Source organism: Leopardus geoffroyi, chromosome A3 (assembly GCF_018350155.1).
Source record: "Leopardus geoffroyi isolate Oge1 chromosome A3, O.geoffroyi_Oge1_pat1.0, whole genome shotgun sequence".
Taxonomy (NCBI): Eukaryota; Metazoa; Chordata; class Mammalia; order Carnivora; family Felidae; genus Leopardus; species Leopardus geoffroyi.
Window position 1 is genome coordinate 113,511,557 of NC_059336.1, and position 15,451 is coordinate 113,527,007.

The 15,451-nt window shown below is 42.1% G+C and overlaps 1 protein-coding gene across 15 annotated transcripts in view; it reads right to left on the bottom strand.

The window, feature by feature from the left end:
- Positions 1 to 15,451, bottom strand: part of LTBP1 (latent transforming growth factor beta binding protein 1) — a 402,947-nt gene that overhangs the window by 231,677 nt on the left and 155,819 nt on the right. For 7 of the 15 annotated variants that reach the window (XM_045447182.1, XM_045447179.1, XM_045447178.1 and 4 more), the window contains exon 5: positions 4,855 to 5,022. The exons of 1 other annotated variant lie outside the window; for it this stretch is intronic. In XM_045447182.1, coding sequence (XP_045303138.1) covers positions 4,855 to 5,022 — 168 coding nt within the window. Of the gene's footprint in view, positions 1 to 4,854; positions 5,440 to 15,451 lie in introns of those variants that run through there. 7 more of the 15 variants (XM_045447192.1, XM_045447190.1, XM_045447187.1 and 4 more) reach the window with 5 other exon arrangements.

Genomic DNA, 15,451 nt, shown 5'->3' on the forward strand with positions numbered 1-15,451 from the left:
ATGCCCCAACCTACCTACCCAGACTTATCATGTATTATCATTATCTTTCATGCTTTCTGCATTTAAGTGAAACTACTCCCAATTCTCAGAAACTACCTATGCACGTTCTTGTCTCCCTGCCTAATTCCAACAGGTAAATTCTTCCTTCCCATATCCACCACACCTCCCTTCCCTCTACTTCCCTTCCATCTGTATTTTGGAACTTAACCAACGTTTCAAGTTCCACTGCCCCCATCAGTCTACAATCAGGCAAACATGCATTTAGCCAGCTCCGGCTACAAGCCAACCCCTACAAGGGTTAGCGCTGGGATAGCATGGTGACAGAAAAGTCACACGCCATTCCTTTCCCTCCTCAGCTAGACGTGGTATCTCCTTCTCAGAGATCCTCATTCAGGCTCCAGCAAAGCACTTTCTACTTTGATTTAGGTTTATGTACGCATGCTCCTCGTCTCAAAGCACAAGCTCTCAGGGAACAGCTTTAGGATTTGTCTCGGAAAATCTAGCACAGTGTTTTATACATACTCACCTGGCAACAGGGTGAGAAGGAGGTATGTGGACGCTGGGAAGGCAAACCTGACTGCGAGTCACCTTTAATCAAACCCACCAGGGCTATGGTACTCATATCCACAGAATATGAATCCTGTAATTTACCTCCCTCAGAGGAAATAAGCATCAAATGAAATAACATGGGAACATACTTTTTAAATTATCAAATAATTTTTGTAATTATTCAGCTGATGCTGATGGAAACTGAGTCCCCTGTAACTCTTCAGAGAAAGCAGCATCATATAAACCAAATGTGTTATTTTAGCAGTCATGATTGCTTTTCAGTGGCTCTACAAATAAGCTATGTCACGGGATAGTATTATTTTATGTCAAACATTCTAGTTGTGACAACATGAATTCCTGTGTTCTTATTAAGGGAACTTATTACTCTATAAACAACTTTAAAAATACCAGAAGGTCGTCTTCATGATATCCCTATGAATGGAAAGAATCCATTAAAACAACAATGGTTAACCTGCTGGCCCACCCAACTAGGAATATGTTTCCATTTTTTAAAAAGGCAAAGGTGGGGAGAGCCAAGAGGCAAAGCTCGGAATATGACAAAAAAGGTGTTATAATTAGAAATCTGCTTTAAAGAAAATGCCACTTGATGGAATACTCTGCTATATCATATCAATATCATGTTCGTAAAAATGAGTTTATTCTAGAATCTCAGAGTACTTGCCTTGGATATCATCCTCATTCAGGGCTCACAGTAAGTGGAAGTTATACTTAAGATGTCTCTAACTGAATACTCAAGAGCAGAGACTATATGCTTAATAGTCATGAAAACAATACACCTGCCTCTCACATCTGAAAAGCCCAGACTCCCCATCACCAAAGACCAGAAAGACTGGCACAGAAGCAGCACAAAACAGGAAGAAAGCTGTATCACCCCTGTGTCTGCTAAAGAGCCATCCTTTGTATCTTTTTTTAAAAATTTCTTAATGCTTATTTATTTTTGAGAGACAGAGAGAGATAGAGACAGTGTGAGCAAGGGAGGTGCAAAGAGGGAGACACAGAGTCTGAATCAGGCTCCAGGTTCTGAGCGGTCAGCACAGAGCCCAACACAGGCCTGGAACTTGTGAACTCTGAGATCATCACCTGGGCTGAAGTTGGATGCTTAACCAACTGAGCCACCCAGGTGCCCCTCTGTATATTTATTATTACCTCTTCTTGTGTGGTCAGTGACCTGAGCCCAAGAGGATCTAAAGCCAGAATATGGCCAGTGGCCATGGTGAAGCCAGGACTCCAATCCAGGGCTACAGGTCTCTCAGGTGACTATTCTCTATTAAACCATCCGTCCTTCCCACAAAACCCAACTCCATGAGGTTCTTCACCTTGTCCCTCCTACCCATCGTGGTCAGACCCCACGCAATCAAGTAAACAGATGACCTAAAGAGATCTAAGTTCTAGTCCTAGCTAACAGACTTGCTATGTAACTAAGTCAAGCTCACTTACACCACTGCCTAAGTTTCCCTATCAAGAAAATGTTAATAATAGTATGTGTTCCACTTCCTTCAAAAAAACCAAAAAACAAAAAACCTATAAATCACTATGGAAATGTTCAAATTTATTTCTGCAGTTCTGATGATCAAAATGGACTATTTAATTAAGCTCCCTTGACCTTGAAGTCCATATGGTTTTCCCAGCAGTATTTTGACTTCTGGGAGCAGGGGTCAGCAAACTATGCCACTGAAGTCAAATTTGGCACACCCAAGGTTTTTGTAATGCGGCCACACCCATTCTTTTACATACTGCCTACACTGTTTTCATGGCCACAGCAGAGTTGAGTAGTTGCATACCCCATGTTTGTGTTGCAGTGTCTCAAGTATTTACTATCTAGCCCTTTACAGAACAAGTGTGTGAGTCCCCACACCTTACATAGCAGAGACCAGAGAGAGCAGCTAACAAATTTAATGAATTTTGAATTTTCCCCAAGCTGTTCTATTTTCCATATACATGTCTTATGTGCAGAAGATTTAACATATTATAAGCAAATATAAATAGAAAAACGGTCAGAAAGCTACTTTTTGTAAGTAATAAAGCTATATTAAACCAGTTAAGTCCACAAAGATACTTATGTCTAAAAAAAGAACTTCTAAAATTTTCTGTATTTCTGAAGAATCATAATCTATAAGTTCTACAAAATTACCATTCTTCAATTTAAAAAATTTAAAACTGGTCCCTCAGATTATCCAGTCTTTTAATTAAAATAAAGAGAAGAGGAAAATAGCTCAGGATAGAAATTAAATATTTCCCAGGACTTCCAATGTGAAACTTTATTATCATGCCTTTTCTGCCTGCCTGCCTGTCTGTCTGTCTCTCTCTCTCTCTCTCTCTCTCTCTCTCGTGAACTACTCTGCCAATCCTTTTGTGGCAGAGTTGAGCTCTGGTTTTCAAATTTTTTTGTGTAAGTAAGTTTGCTCCGTGTTACATTTTGAATAGGCTACGTGTATCCTGTTCCTAAACAGCTGCTTAAATGCCAGACAGGAAAGTGTGCAGCGTGTTTTAACAAGTAGACTTCCTCTGTTTCTCAAAGCCTTCAAATATGTACTTTCAAAATGAATACACTGTAAGCCAAAAAATTACCACCCATCCGATTGCTTTGTCATTCTTACTGTAAAGATTTATGAAAACTGAGAGGAGGAGGAGAAGCAGTGATTGCTGCTGCTGATGGAGCTGAGAAAGCCATGAGAGCAAGGCAGGCAATCAAGAAAAGTAAAAGTGGGAAAAAGCCATTAAGCACGTAATAACCTACTGGGAACTGCCTTTTCTCTTCCCCTCATTGTCTATAACCCTCTGGAAAATGATATTACTTGTTGCTCATAAAAAGCCCTAAGAGTTTAAAGGAAGACTGAATTTCAGAGGTCACTAAACATAAGCCATTTATTTTCTGTATGAGACAAAACTGAGGTCCAGAAACAGTAACTGTCACACCCTGTGGATTAGGTAGGTAGTGGCAGGACCCGGACCAGAATCTAGTTTCCCGATCATCAGTTCAACACACTTCCCATTAGACTCGGCGCTCTGCCCTGCTAAGCGTAACTTGGCATCCACCAGCTAAATTCTTTTTTAAAATATGCCCAAACACCCCTATCATAACCAGGAAATTCACAACACCCTTTTAAATAGTATCTATGGGCATACGTTTTTTTCCATGTACAGACTCTAGAATAATGCTTTGACCTCATAAGGGTTAGGAGTCACGATAAAGCAGAGAATAATCAAAAGAGCTAATAAGGACTTCAGGCTGCCCCCTTGTATTTTGTCTTGATGATAATCAGTTTGAAAGAGACACCCTCTCTCCTACCCCCCAGACACACACGCTCAAGACTAAACAGCAATATTCCATAAAAAGACCAGATCTAGCCAGTGTTATTATCTGTCTGACATTTGGGTTATTCTTGTGAGTAACTCATAAAGTAATGTGGGTGTCTGTGATTATTTGAGTACACATGGCAAACCATAATTGGTCAAAAAATAATAAAAGACATTTTTCCGTGACAAAAATACTGTATTGCATGACAACATGGCAGCGTGACAGCATTCGGTGGACCGCAAAACTTTCGCCCTTTACGAAAAAGTAAAAACAACACAAAAATTTTTTAAGTAAAAAGCTTTCTTTTCAGGGACCACCGTAGTTCATATTTAAATTAGTTAAGAGAGATTAAAAGGTTTTGAGTGCTGACAGCAAGCCACTAGCATTTCTTCCCCTAAATCCATGTCATGTATCAACGTATAATTCAGCCTTCTGAATCAGAGCAGAAATGTGGTGAAGGATGCAAGTCTGTATCCCTTTCTACAACAACCAAAACGCAGTTTTTGACAATTCTTGGAATTTTTTTTTTTTTTTTTTTTTTTTTTAGAACATGCCTATCCGTAAAGTAAAAAATTTAAACTTAAGCAACACTATCCAAATTTTGTAACGGGAGTCAGATCTAGGACAAATTCTTATTGCTGAGCAGATTAAACGTGAAGCTGATCAATGTGAACTGTGCATTAGGGTCTCAATGTAAAAGCTATCCCCTTCTGTCCTATTGATACCCCCCCCCATCACCACAGGCTGCGTCCATGATAAGCAATCAGGGGCAACATTCTAGTTGCCATCTCTCTGAGAAGCCAGAAAAGCAGGGTAAAAATTATTCTGAAAGTGATTTAAAAGATCTCCTGGAAGAAGCGTATTCGTGCTCATAGACAGAAACCCATTCAGGCAGAGAGCAGTGTGAGTGGAGGAGGATGTCTACATGCTACGATCTCAGAAAATTCAATTCAGGAAGGACAGTGAGGGACCGTGGAGGAACTCACCCACTCGGAAGTTCGTGGCCGTCAGGGTGTCGGCAGCGTGACCATTCTCACTAATGAGAGTGGTGGTGTTCCCCTTCTCACAGCTGTTCTGACAGCTGCCCTTGGTGCAGGTCACTTTACAGATGCTCGGAGTAAAGACCACCTTGATGCGGCCAGTGTGGTTACTCACTAGGAGTGGAGGCAAGGAGAAAAAGAACAACAAACACATCAGCTTAGTATCCATGAAAGTGCCTTGGAAGGTTTAAAAAAAAAAAAAAAAAAACAAGGGGAAAAAAGCAAGGAGAGGAGAGGGGGAACGAGAGAGCCCACAACCCGACAGGTTTAAGGAAAGAGGGAAGCCTTCAGTGCTCGCTGCTCTGTATCCAGTGGTGTCTCTGAAACAGGAGTAGGAAGCTTAGCAAACAGAACTCTGGGATGCACTCCAAAACCACATTTGAAGTCGAGTCACTGGAGTGGGATTACTAACCACAATGCTGCACTTTATTCACGGGCAGACAAAGAGCAATACGGAGGGCACAACATGAAAGAGCCAACCCTGACAGGCAGATGTAATGCAAAGAGGTTGGCCATGCACCTCGTGGTGAATAAACTCTTGTGTCCTCAACTTGCATACTTTCCCTGTTTCTCCACTTATTAAGTCACTATTTGCAGTCCGACCCCTGGAAATGTTTTAGGCATGCGGCATGTCTGAAAACATCTGTCTCAAATCTCCTGGCACTCTCGGCTGAAGTGATCAAATCCTGTGACGCAGCTGTGGGAGCCCGTTTCTTTTTCACAACTCCGGGGCATTATTTCCCCATGTTAATTTATGCAACCTGTATTTGTGCCTTACTGTCAACAGGGACCATCTAAGAAAAAGGGAGCCCAGGTCACGAGGCTAAAGGGTTGCCTCTGTTAAAATACCATCCTGGAGCCCTCACTGCTGCCATTCACAGGCCACTAAGGCACGTATTTCCTGCACTCACGTGGCCCTCTCCTTAAAACCAAATGCTATAACCTGAGTGCACAGCAGAGGCAGCAAAGTATTACAAAATGGGCACTAATCTAAAAGTCAGATGCTTGGTTATAAGCATCTGCCTCGACCACGGTGTGACGTTGGACATGTCATTTCACTTTTTCTACAAAACATGAGAGACGTGCAGCTCATGTTTGCTAGCTAGTTCTGACGTCCAGGGTCTGTAGTAGGGGTCAGAAAACTGTAGCCCAGGGATCAAATATGGCCCATGGCCTGCTTTTGTAAATAAAGTTTTATTGGAACACAGCCACACATACTCACTTACATATTATCTATGGCTGCTTTTGTGCTACAATAGCAGAGCTACAAAGAGCATGTATGACCTCACCCAGAACTGCCATTCATGACCAAGTCCCAATCTAGACTCTAGGGCAAAGTGCAATACAGAAACTCTAGTGCGATCTCTGCATCTGTGATACACCCCCGTCTAGGTCCTTCCCTCTTTCCAGGAGCCTAGGCAGGGAAACAAAGATGGTAGCCGCAGCTGGAGACAGATGGTTCAGCTCTGAGACTAAGGATGATAGGAAGCAGTGCCCTGCCTATTGTCACTGTGTTACTTCAGTGGCCAAAGGAGAGACTAGCTCTGGGCCAGCCTTTCTGCTGCCATCCTCTGCCTACCAGAGGCAATTCTGTCCCCCTCATACTGCCTTGGTTTGACCAGGACTAGATTTTTAGGAAATCATCCAAGAGGCCTCCACAGGCCCTCAACAAAAAAAATCATGGTCAAACCTGAGCTTGGAGACAAAGAACCTTAACCAAAAAAAAGTTAGAATTTCAAAGCCGGACCCCAAAGGTCCTCTGACACAACCTTTATTTAAACATCTCTAGTGACAGGGAGCTCATTATCTACTAAGATGGCGCATGCTGGTTTCTAAGCTGTTCCTAGCAAGTGCACTTCCTTCTGGAGCTCAAGCGTGCCAGTTGCACCCATTAACCCTAACTCAGCTCCCCACGGTCTCACAACCTAGTAATGCCTCTTCCACAAGACAGCCCTTCACCTCCTCAAAGATAACTACCGAGTAAGTAACAAAAGCTCAAGTCAGAAGGAACTTAAAGAGATCAGCTTGTGTTGGCCCCTTCACTTAACACAAGAAAATGATTCTTCCAGAAGAGAAACAGCCTCAGATCTTTTCAAATGTTTTTTCAAGACCGTTTCCCATTCTCACTCAGTGGTTCCAACACAAGAGATCAGGACACACAGTGTGAAGTGGGGAGATGTCCTAGGGCTCAACCAAATCTTCGAGCACCTTGCAAAACAGGACTCAGAATCCTGTTCTATAATGGGCCAAATAATAAACATTTGAAGGCTAGCGGCCTAAAGGACTCTGTTGGCAATTATTCAACTCTGTTGTGGTAGCCTGAGAGCAGCCTGTCGAAAACAATATATATGTAAATGAATGGTGTAGCTGTGTTCCGATAAAACTTTATTTGAAGAGGCAGTTTGCCAAACACTGCTTTGAATGCTTATACAACATTTAAAATTTTTGAGTATACCTCAGAAATTTAAAAAACTACAATAGAACATTGATTCCAGAGACAAAATTCACATAGTTCGACTTTTTTTACAGTAGTGCACGCGCGCGCGCGCACACACACACACACACACACACACACAAACCAGCTCCCGCTCTAAGTTGTCAGACCATGCTTACAAATATCTTGAGAATACTCTGTGAATCTAAGTGTGTGAAGCCCATTAAAAAAAAAAAAAAAAAGGGAGAGACAACACTGTCCCACTTCAAAAGAATATAAACTTCTATTTTTTCTGGCTCTTGGTACAATAATGAAATTAGAAATGGTGTGCCAACTATTTTGTCTTCTCTGGCATTAACTTGTGGCCCGGGCGGCTGCCATGCAGATGCTCATACCGTCACCTAAATTCTGCTCACTTAGGCGAAGAGAGACATCCAAAGAAAGCAAGCACTTAATCATTATTCCCGTTTCACCTCGCAGCTACAGTAGTCACTTTATAGGCACTTGAGAGTCTCCAGGCCTATTGTTTTTAAAAACTTATTCTATTTCTTTGCCAAAAGAAAAATTTTTTTGGCCTGGAATCATTTGGATTTTCAAAAGGCAGAGACAGTTTCATATGACTTAATTCTGATTTTTACAGTGTTCACATCTTCTTGGAAGAAGACACGTTTTATTTCATATTTCCCTTTGCATTTTACTAACATTCTGCTATAAAAGCAGTCTAATTCTAAAGCAGACACATAATCTCAGCGAGTCCTCTTGTCTTCATGAAGCATTGATTTCATTATAATTAGCGTTAGCTTTCCAAATCAATCTCAAGATCAGTATTGAAAAATTCACAGCTGCTTTTCACACTAGACTGTCATGTGTAAAAGCTCTAATAGGATCTCTGTAAATATTACAGGATTAGAAAATACACTCTCCGATTCCCCTTGTAAAATCACTTCTAGGTAGCCGAGGGTATCATGTAAAGTTTAACTTTCAAAGAACCCAAAAGTAAGGTAAATTGCTCTAAGTTTCAAATTCCTCAAATGTGACAAGCTGAAGACAACACCATTCATCTGTCAAGAGTTGAGTGGGAATTCAGTAAGAGTGGCAGCGAACTTTCCTCCACAGACCACTTGGGTCTGTGACAGGCATCTTCCTCGAATGCTCTGAGTAAACTAAAACTCAAAAACCCCACAGGCCTGCCTACTAGGAGGCCCCTAATGAAGGTAAAATATACCCCAAGGAAAGACTGTCGAACCCCACAGAGATTGGGGATTCTTAGGATACTGGAGGCCATTCCGGTCTAAGGCCCTGCATCCCCCATGAGGATAAGGAAACCCTTGGCGAAATCAGTGGTCAAAGACCGCTCCTGGAGTACCTAATAGCTGATGAACAATTACAAAGCTGAGGAGGAAAACTCAGGCCAATCAGAAGTACACAGGAGCAACTGCTGGCCCAGCTTTCATGCTTGGTCCCTCTGATGACAAAAATGTAACTTTCAGATCCCCTGCAGATAAATCAGCCCCACATATCTGAAGGAAGCGCTTTCAGATCTCGCGTTGTAGAGGCTTTGGCTAGAAGCATAGATTGCCTGGAGCCATGTAGCACCTCCACTGGGCCTCCTAGTCAGTCAGTCAGTCAAGACACTCAAGAGTCAACATCCTGTCTGCAGCTTCTGCCAGACCCTGTGCAAACTGAAACCTCCATGAAGAGGCACTGGCACATGGTTTAAAACAAACCACAGATATTCAGAGTGGATGGTGAATGGGATGGAAGAGAAGCCGACATCCTCCCAATAGGAAAAGCTTTCATTTCTATTCCCCGATCATTAATGATGGAGAAAAATTCAAAAATGCAAAAATTGTTCTTGACAAATGGATTTTAGCCTAGAAAAGAGCACAGTAGCCCATCCTCCAGTCATTAGCCTAGGATGGAACCGAAAGCCGAGGCAGCCAAAGAAACAAATATAATAAGTGCGAGACTCACATCAAACGTCAAGAATACAGGGTCCTCCGCATGCATCCAGAATGCTGTGACATCTTCACCCGACTTCAACAACAGGGACCAACTAGCACAGGCAGTATCCCTCTGGGAAGGGGAAGCACCTCCTGGGTGGTTACAAGCCATCACCCTGCCCATTAAGTGAAGCTGTCCAAACGGACTTCGGAACCAATTCAATACACAGGTCGTGTGTGAGAAACAAGCAAAGGGCTCCTTCGCCTGCTGCAGTCCACTGCTTGCCCGAAGGCCAAAAATTCTTTGAAGGACAAATCATGAAACTATTAAATAATGCTTAGAATAACAGGACTTCATTGTTCTGCTCTCCAAGCTTGCTTAACTCCTCATGGACTCTTAAAAGAATTCCCACAGAATACTCTCTGTTCCTCGAGAAAGATGCCGGGGGAACAAACTAATATCAAACCTATGATTACTAATCAGGTTGCTCCAGTCCCAGAACACCCTCCAAGAGGGAGGGGAAACCTAGACGAGATTCCTAGCTATGATGTGAGCACCTCCTCAGATAAGAATCAAGGAATATTCCAGTACTATCTCTTGAATTTTTTTTTTTCTGGGTAGCTGTTAACTAAACGAAGAAATAGAGGAAGAAAGAGTTGCTACACAGATGATACACATGAAAGGAAAGACTATGTGAGTTTCCTCTCCCTTTCAATTCTCCATTAATATCCTCTGAAGGAAACTATGCCAGTTACTTATCTCGCTCACACATATATACAAGATTTCCTTTCCTTTTTATGCATTTAAGGAGATGTACTCTTCTTTGCCTTTCTGTAGGTCTATGAAATCATTTAATGTAAGAGTAAGTTTCTGGATATATTTTGAGTTCCTTACAGAATTGCTTACAGCTCATCAAAAAGCAGGTATCAAATGGACACCACATTTGAAAATGGGCATATGGTCCCAAAAATATCGTTTTGGGCAGAAATGCAGCAGCAACCTAGTCACACACTCTTTGGTATGACCTCACTCTGATTCACTGAGAAAATAAAAGCTGTTAAGACTCAGGCGGACCAACTTTCCTAGATCTGGATCTGTCCTGTCTTCCTCCTCTTGAAGAAGGATGGGGTTCTAGGTAAAGCCAGCCCCACCCCTGCCTGCGGGCTAAAGTAATGGACCTCTTCTTCTCTTACAGACTCAAAGACTTACTCTCTTCATCCTCATTCCCACACAAACAAGCTGCACCCTTGCCCCAATCTCAAGAATACTGCTCTTCTTATTGTCTCCATTCCTCTCTCCTGCAGGTAAACGCTCTATTTCTCTACTCTCCTTACAGCAAAACTCCTCAAAAGAGCTGCTCTCCTGGCTGTATCCCCTGCCTCCCCAACCATTCTCTCGAATCTGCTGCAGTCAAGCTGTTGCTGTCCATACTTCACCAAAACTGCCCTTGTGAAGGGTCACCAGGATCTCCACATTGCCAAATGCAATGGCAAATTTTCTGTGTCTTTCTTCCGCAAATGTTTAGCCCCTCTGACACATAAGGACTGCTTCATGATACACCTTCTCCAAAGGGCTTCTAGGTTACACTACTCTTTTGTGGTTCTCTCCTACCTTGTTGGCCACTGTTCCACATGACCCTACTCAGCGGAGGGCCCCAAAGTTTAGTCTCTGTAGCCTTCTCTTTTCTATACTGACTTCCTAGATGGTATCATCCTGTCCCATCGCATGGATTTAAAGACTACCTACACACCTACATATAGAAAATGTTGAACTATGGCCTGGACCACCTCTACCTTGTATGTGAGTATACCCAAGCAACCAACGATTCACGTTTATGGGCCTTTCTTAGGTAAATAGCTAATGTCTCACAGACACCTCAAGCAAAACGTATTCAAAAGCAAGCTTTAATTCCTTCCTGTATTCACAGCCAAACCTGCTCCTATTCAAGTCTTCCCCCATCTCAGAAAACAGCAAGTCTATTTTTGACTAAGTAGCGGGCGGGCAGTGTCCATCTGGGACTCAATACAACAGCAAATCCTGTGAGCTCTATTTCCAGAAGGTAGGTAACAATTTCTCACCACTTTCACGACAAACACTCTGGTACAATCCACCACCATCTTGTGTCTGGATTATTTCAACAGTCTCCTAAACCAGACTCCTTGCTTCCACCTTTGCCCTCTTGCAGTTTATTCGGGAGAATAAACAGCTTGCAGGGTATCTTTTTTTTTTTTTTTTTTAATGTTTGTTTATTTTTGAGAGAGTGAAAGCGTGATTGGGGAGGGGCAGAGAGAGGGGGTGGGGGAAGAGGATCCAAAGCAGACTCTGCATTGACAGCAGTGAGCTGATGCAGGGCTCGAACCTATGAACCATGAGATCATGACCCGAGCCAAAGTCAGACGCTCAACCAACTAAGCCACCCAGGCGCCCCTCATGGTATCATTTTGTAATTTATGTTCATCAATTCATAGCACCCCCACCCCCTTCAGTGGCTTCCCATCACAATCAGAACACAAGCCAAAGGCCTCACAATGGCCTACTGGGGCCTCCACGGCTGCAAACCCCTGACCTCATCTGCCACAACCCTCCTTAACCCATTCACTCTGGCTTCCTCGCTTCCGTCTCAAGCCTTTTGCACTTGCTGTTCCTTCTGCCTACAACACTCTTCCTCTGATCCATGCAGCTTCCTCCCTCACTTCCTTCAAGACTTCTCCAGAAGGTCAGATTATCAGGGAGGCCTTTCCTGGCTACCTGACATAAAACTGCAACACCTCACACATTACCTATCCCCCATACCTTGCCCTACATTTCCTATTCATTATAAACACATTTATATATTTACTGTTTGATTATCACCATGGGAACACAAACTCCATCAGGGCAGGAATGTGTCTGGTCACTGTTAGATGTCCAACATGTGTCTCATACTAACTGCTCAAGAAAAATAACTGAATGAACAAACTTCACTGAAAGAAACTAAATAAATAATATTTACCAATGGGCTAATTGCCAGTAGTATTAAAGCAGTAAAGAACACTCTTATTAAGTCTTTAGCCTCAAAACATACTTAAGAGATGCTGCATTTGTCAAAGACAAATGAAATGTTTTAGCCATAAAACAAGGGAAAACACAGTTGTTATTCAGGAAGCTCTGCAATCATTACAAAACACGTTTTTCCCAAAACCATTAAAACATTACCCAAAAATGGCCAATGACATAAAAGTGAAATTTTTCAATTAAACATGTCAATGAGAGAATAACTGAATAAACAGGAAATAGAAATTTCTCAAACACTTTTTCTAAAGAAAAACAATTATTTGCTCCCAAAGTTTCACAACATATTATGCAGAAACCAAACCCACACATGATAGAAACTTCCTTTAACTGTATAAATAAGAGTTACAATGATGTGTAAGGAGTTGTTTTTTCTTTTTTACGATTATTCACTTATATTTTGAGAGAGAGAGAGAGTACATAGTGAGGGAGGGGCAGAGACAGAATCCCAAGCAGGCTTCAAACTGTCAGCCCAGAGCCCAACATGGGGCTTGAACTCACAAACCATGAGATCATGACCTGAGCCAAAATCAAGAGTCAGACATTTAAGTGACTGAGCCACTCAGGCACCCCAATGTATAAGGAGTTTTTAAACCAATTTTTCATTTACTAAGCATCAATTCCCCTTGTCAGGCAATGAATGAGGAAATTGAAAATACTACTTACCAAGATTCTGTGAGTCTCATATGAAATACCACTAGGCCATAAAACCTACCCAATCATAGAAATACATGTTGGTTTGTAGCTCAGGGAGACTGGCCAAGAGACTAGCCAGAGATCTAGCACAAAGACAGTAGATTTCATCCCAAATTTCCATGCATTTGAGGAGTCAGGTCTAATTTCCTATTTCATTCATTCAGTCTTTGTTTTATCTTGACTCAAGGTATAAAAACTCAAATTATCACCTATAATCACATTTTCTCAACCTTCAATCTTACCCTGCCACCCGGACTCTAATGCCCTAAAAGGACTCTAAACAGCACACCTTGAGACTATGGGATTTTTTTTTTTCATATTTCCTTTTTCTCCTTGGAGTTTCTACTCTTTAAACACCAATCATAAGCTCTCTTCTCTAAAAATATTTTTTAAAAGATCCTATTTTTATCTCTGGAACAAAATCAAGTATGTTTGAAAGTGCAATATATTTTATAGTCAAAAGACTAACTTTTACCCAACAAGTACTTTGCACACCCAGCAGGACCTGACCCAGTGTCTGGGGAAAGAAATACAGTCAGTACTAAAAGTGGAAAACTAGCAAAACAAACCAATGGCTTTCTGACATTTTCATATTCTGACCTTTTTTGTAAAGTATTTTCTTTAACATCCCCTGAGGGGATTCAACTATCCAGGCATACCTCAGCTAACAGATAAGGAACGCCTAGAAAAGTTCAGGATAGGCTCCAGACTGCAGTCCAGGGAAAGAGGTGACCACACTCAAAGGCACCACAACCAATTAGAAATAGCGCTGGGGCACCTCCGTCCTGGTGTCCTGTAATTGCAGCAGGCTGTTCCACGAGGGTTCCTTTGACACAACTTTAAAAACTCACCTGTCTAGAACATATCCAGAAATCTCTGCTCCTAATCTTAAATACCAGGGAACCTACTGCCCCCATCCTATACAGAAGGGACAGTGGCATCTGAAATGTTATGACACAGGGTTGAAGAAACATACCCAAGGTGACAGTACTTAACTCAGTTCATAACATAAAAAGAAGCAAAGAAGAAAATGAGGGAGGAGCGGGGGTTTGGGGGAGCTCAGTGTAGGCATGTTCTCAGCTGAATTCTGACAACCATGGGAACCACACTTGAGAAAGACTGAGTGAGTTTGTCCAGGAATTTTCTTCTTTTTTGGCATCAACATTCAAGATGCTACTCTTTCTAAGAGGTTGTCTCCCAAGGGAGAAATACCATTTAAAAGATGCATTTTTGCATGTGAAAATCTCTACCTCCTTTCAAGAACCCGGGTCTTAGCAGCTCTCGCCTTTAGATCCCACCCACGGCCACAGGAGGAGGGACTTCGGTGCCGCTGACAAGAGAGGCCTTCACTGCTGTTCCTGAACCCAGTGAACGAGGGGCAGAGCAGGGAACACTTTCATGTCTTCTAGCCCTAGTACTCACACAATCGGGCTAGTTTGTATAGCTTCCTTAGAGAAACCATGGGTTAGGTATGCTCCACATGATTCAAATTTTCTGTGCCTTAATTTTGGAACAGAATTAGGTTTTATTTGTCCCCACATTTGTTGTTTTTCCAAAGAAAGTAAATGGAGGCATTTGTTATCAGTCTATCACTCACCATTTCCATAAATAACATCTGTTTGTTTGTATGTGGAAAAGCAAGTCTGACTCAAAGGACAGATTATCTGCTGAGCTATTTGTTTACCAAGGAACAAATTTCATGACTTATTCACCAGCTTGATTAAGTGGGGGCCACTTCTCATGAGGGTCCCAGATTATACCTACCATGCAATTTCAAAGTTAGAATTCCATATAATTTACACACTGGTTATGACAAATATTTCTGACAAAATCAAACTCCCTAAAAGAAAGTTGAGACCCTTCCCCACAGACACCGAATCTAGCCTCAGATCCTACAACATCCCACAAAGAGTCCAGGCATTAGCTGAACCAAACTGTCCAATGGTCCTCATTCACATGCCAGATTGCTTCACGTGACATTTTTCTCCCTCTAGAAAACCTTTCCTCCTTTCTTTCCACCTTTCATCCTCCTGAACCAACCCACCTACCCCCTCCCTACACAATTTTCAGCAACCTAGGCATGCCTGTTTGAACAGTGCATCTCTCCATTTTCCCCTAGCTGTTTGCACATAATCCTATTTATGTGTACTTCCTTACTTTTCCAATCTTCCTTTGGCCTCGGTCAAGCCCAAGGAAACAGTCTGTATTTTTATCCTCCTCCTCTATTTATAACAAAAGTCCACCTAGTGGCTCTCCCTCTTTGAGAACAAGAAAAGATTATATGGTCAGAGGGGAGTGCATAGCAAAGAACACAAGGGTAGTAAATGAAGATAAAGGAATCGAAGGCAGTATGAACTCAGACAAGGAATACTCAGGAATTCCATTGTCTATGGCAAAGGCAAAGAAGCAACTTTTACT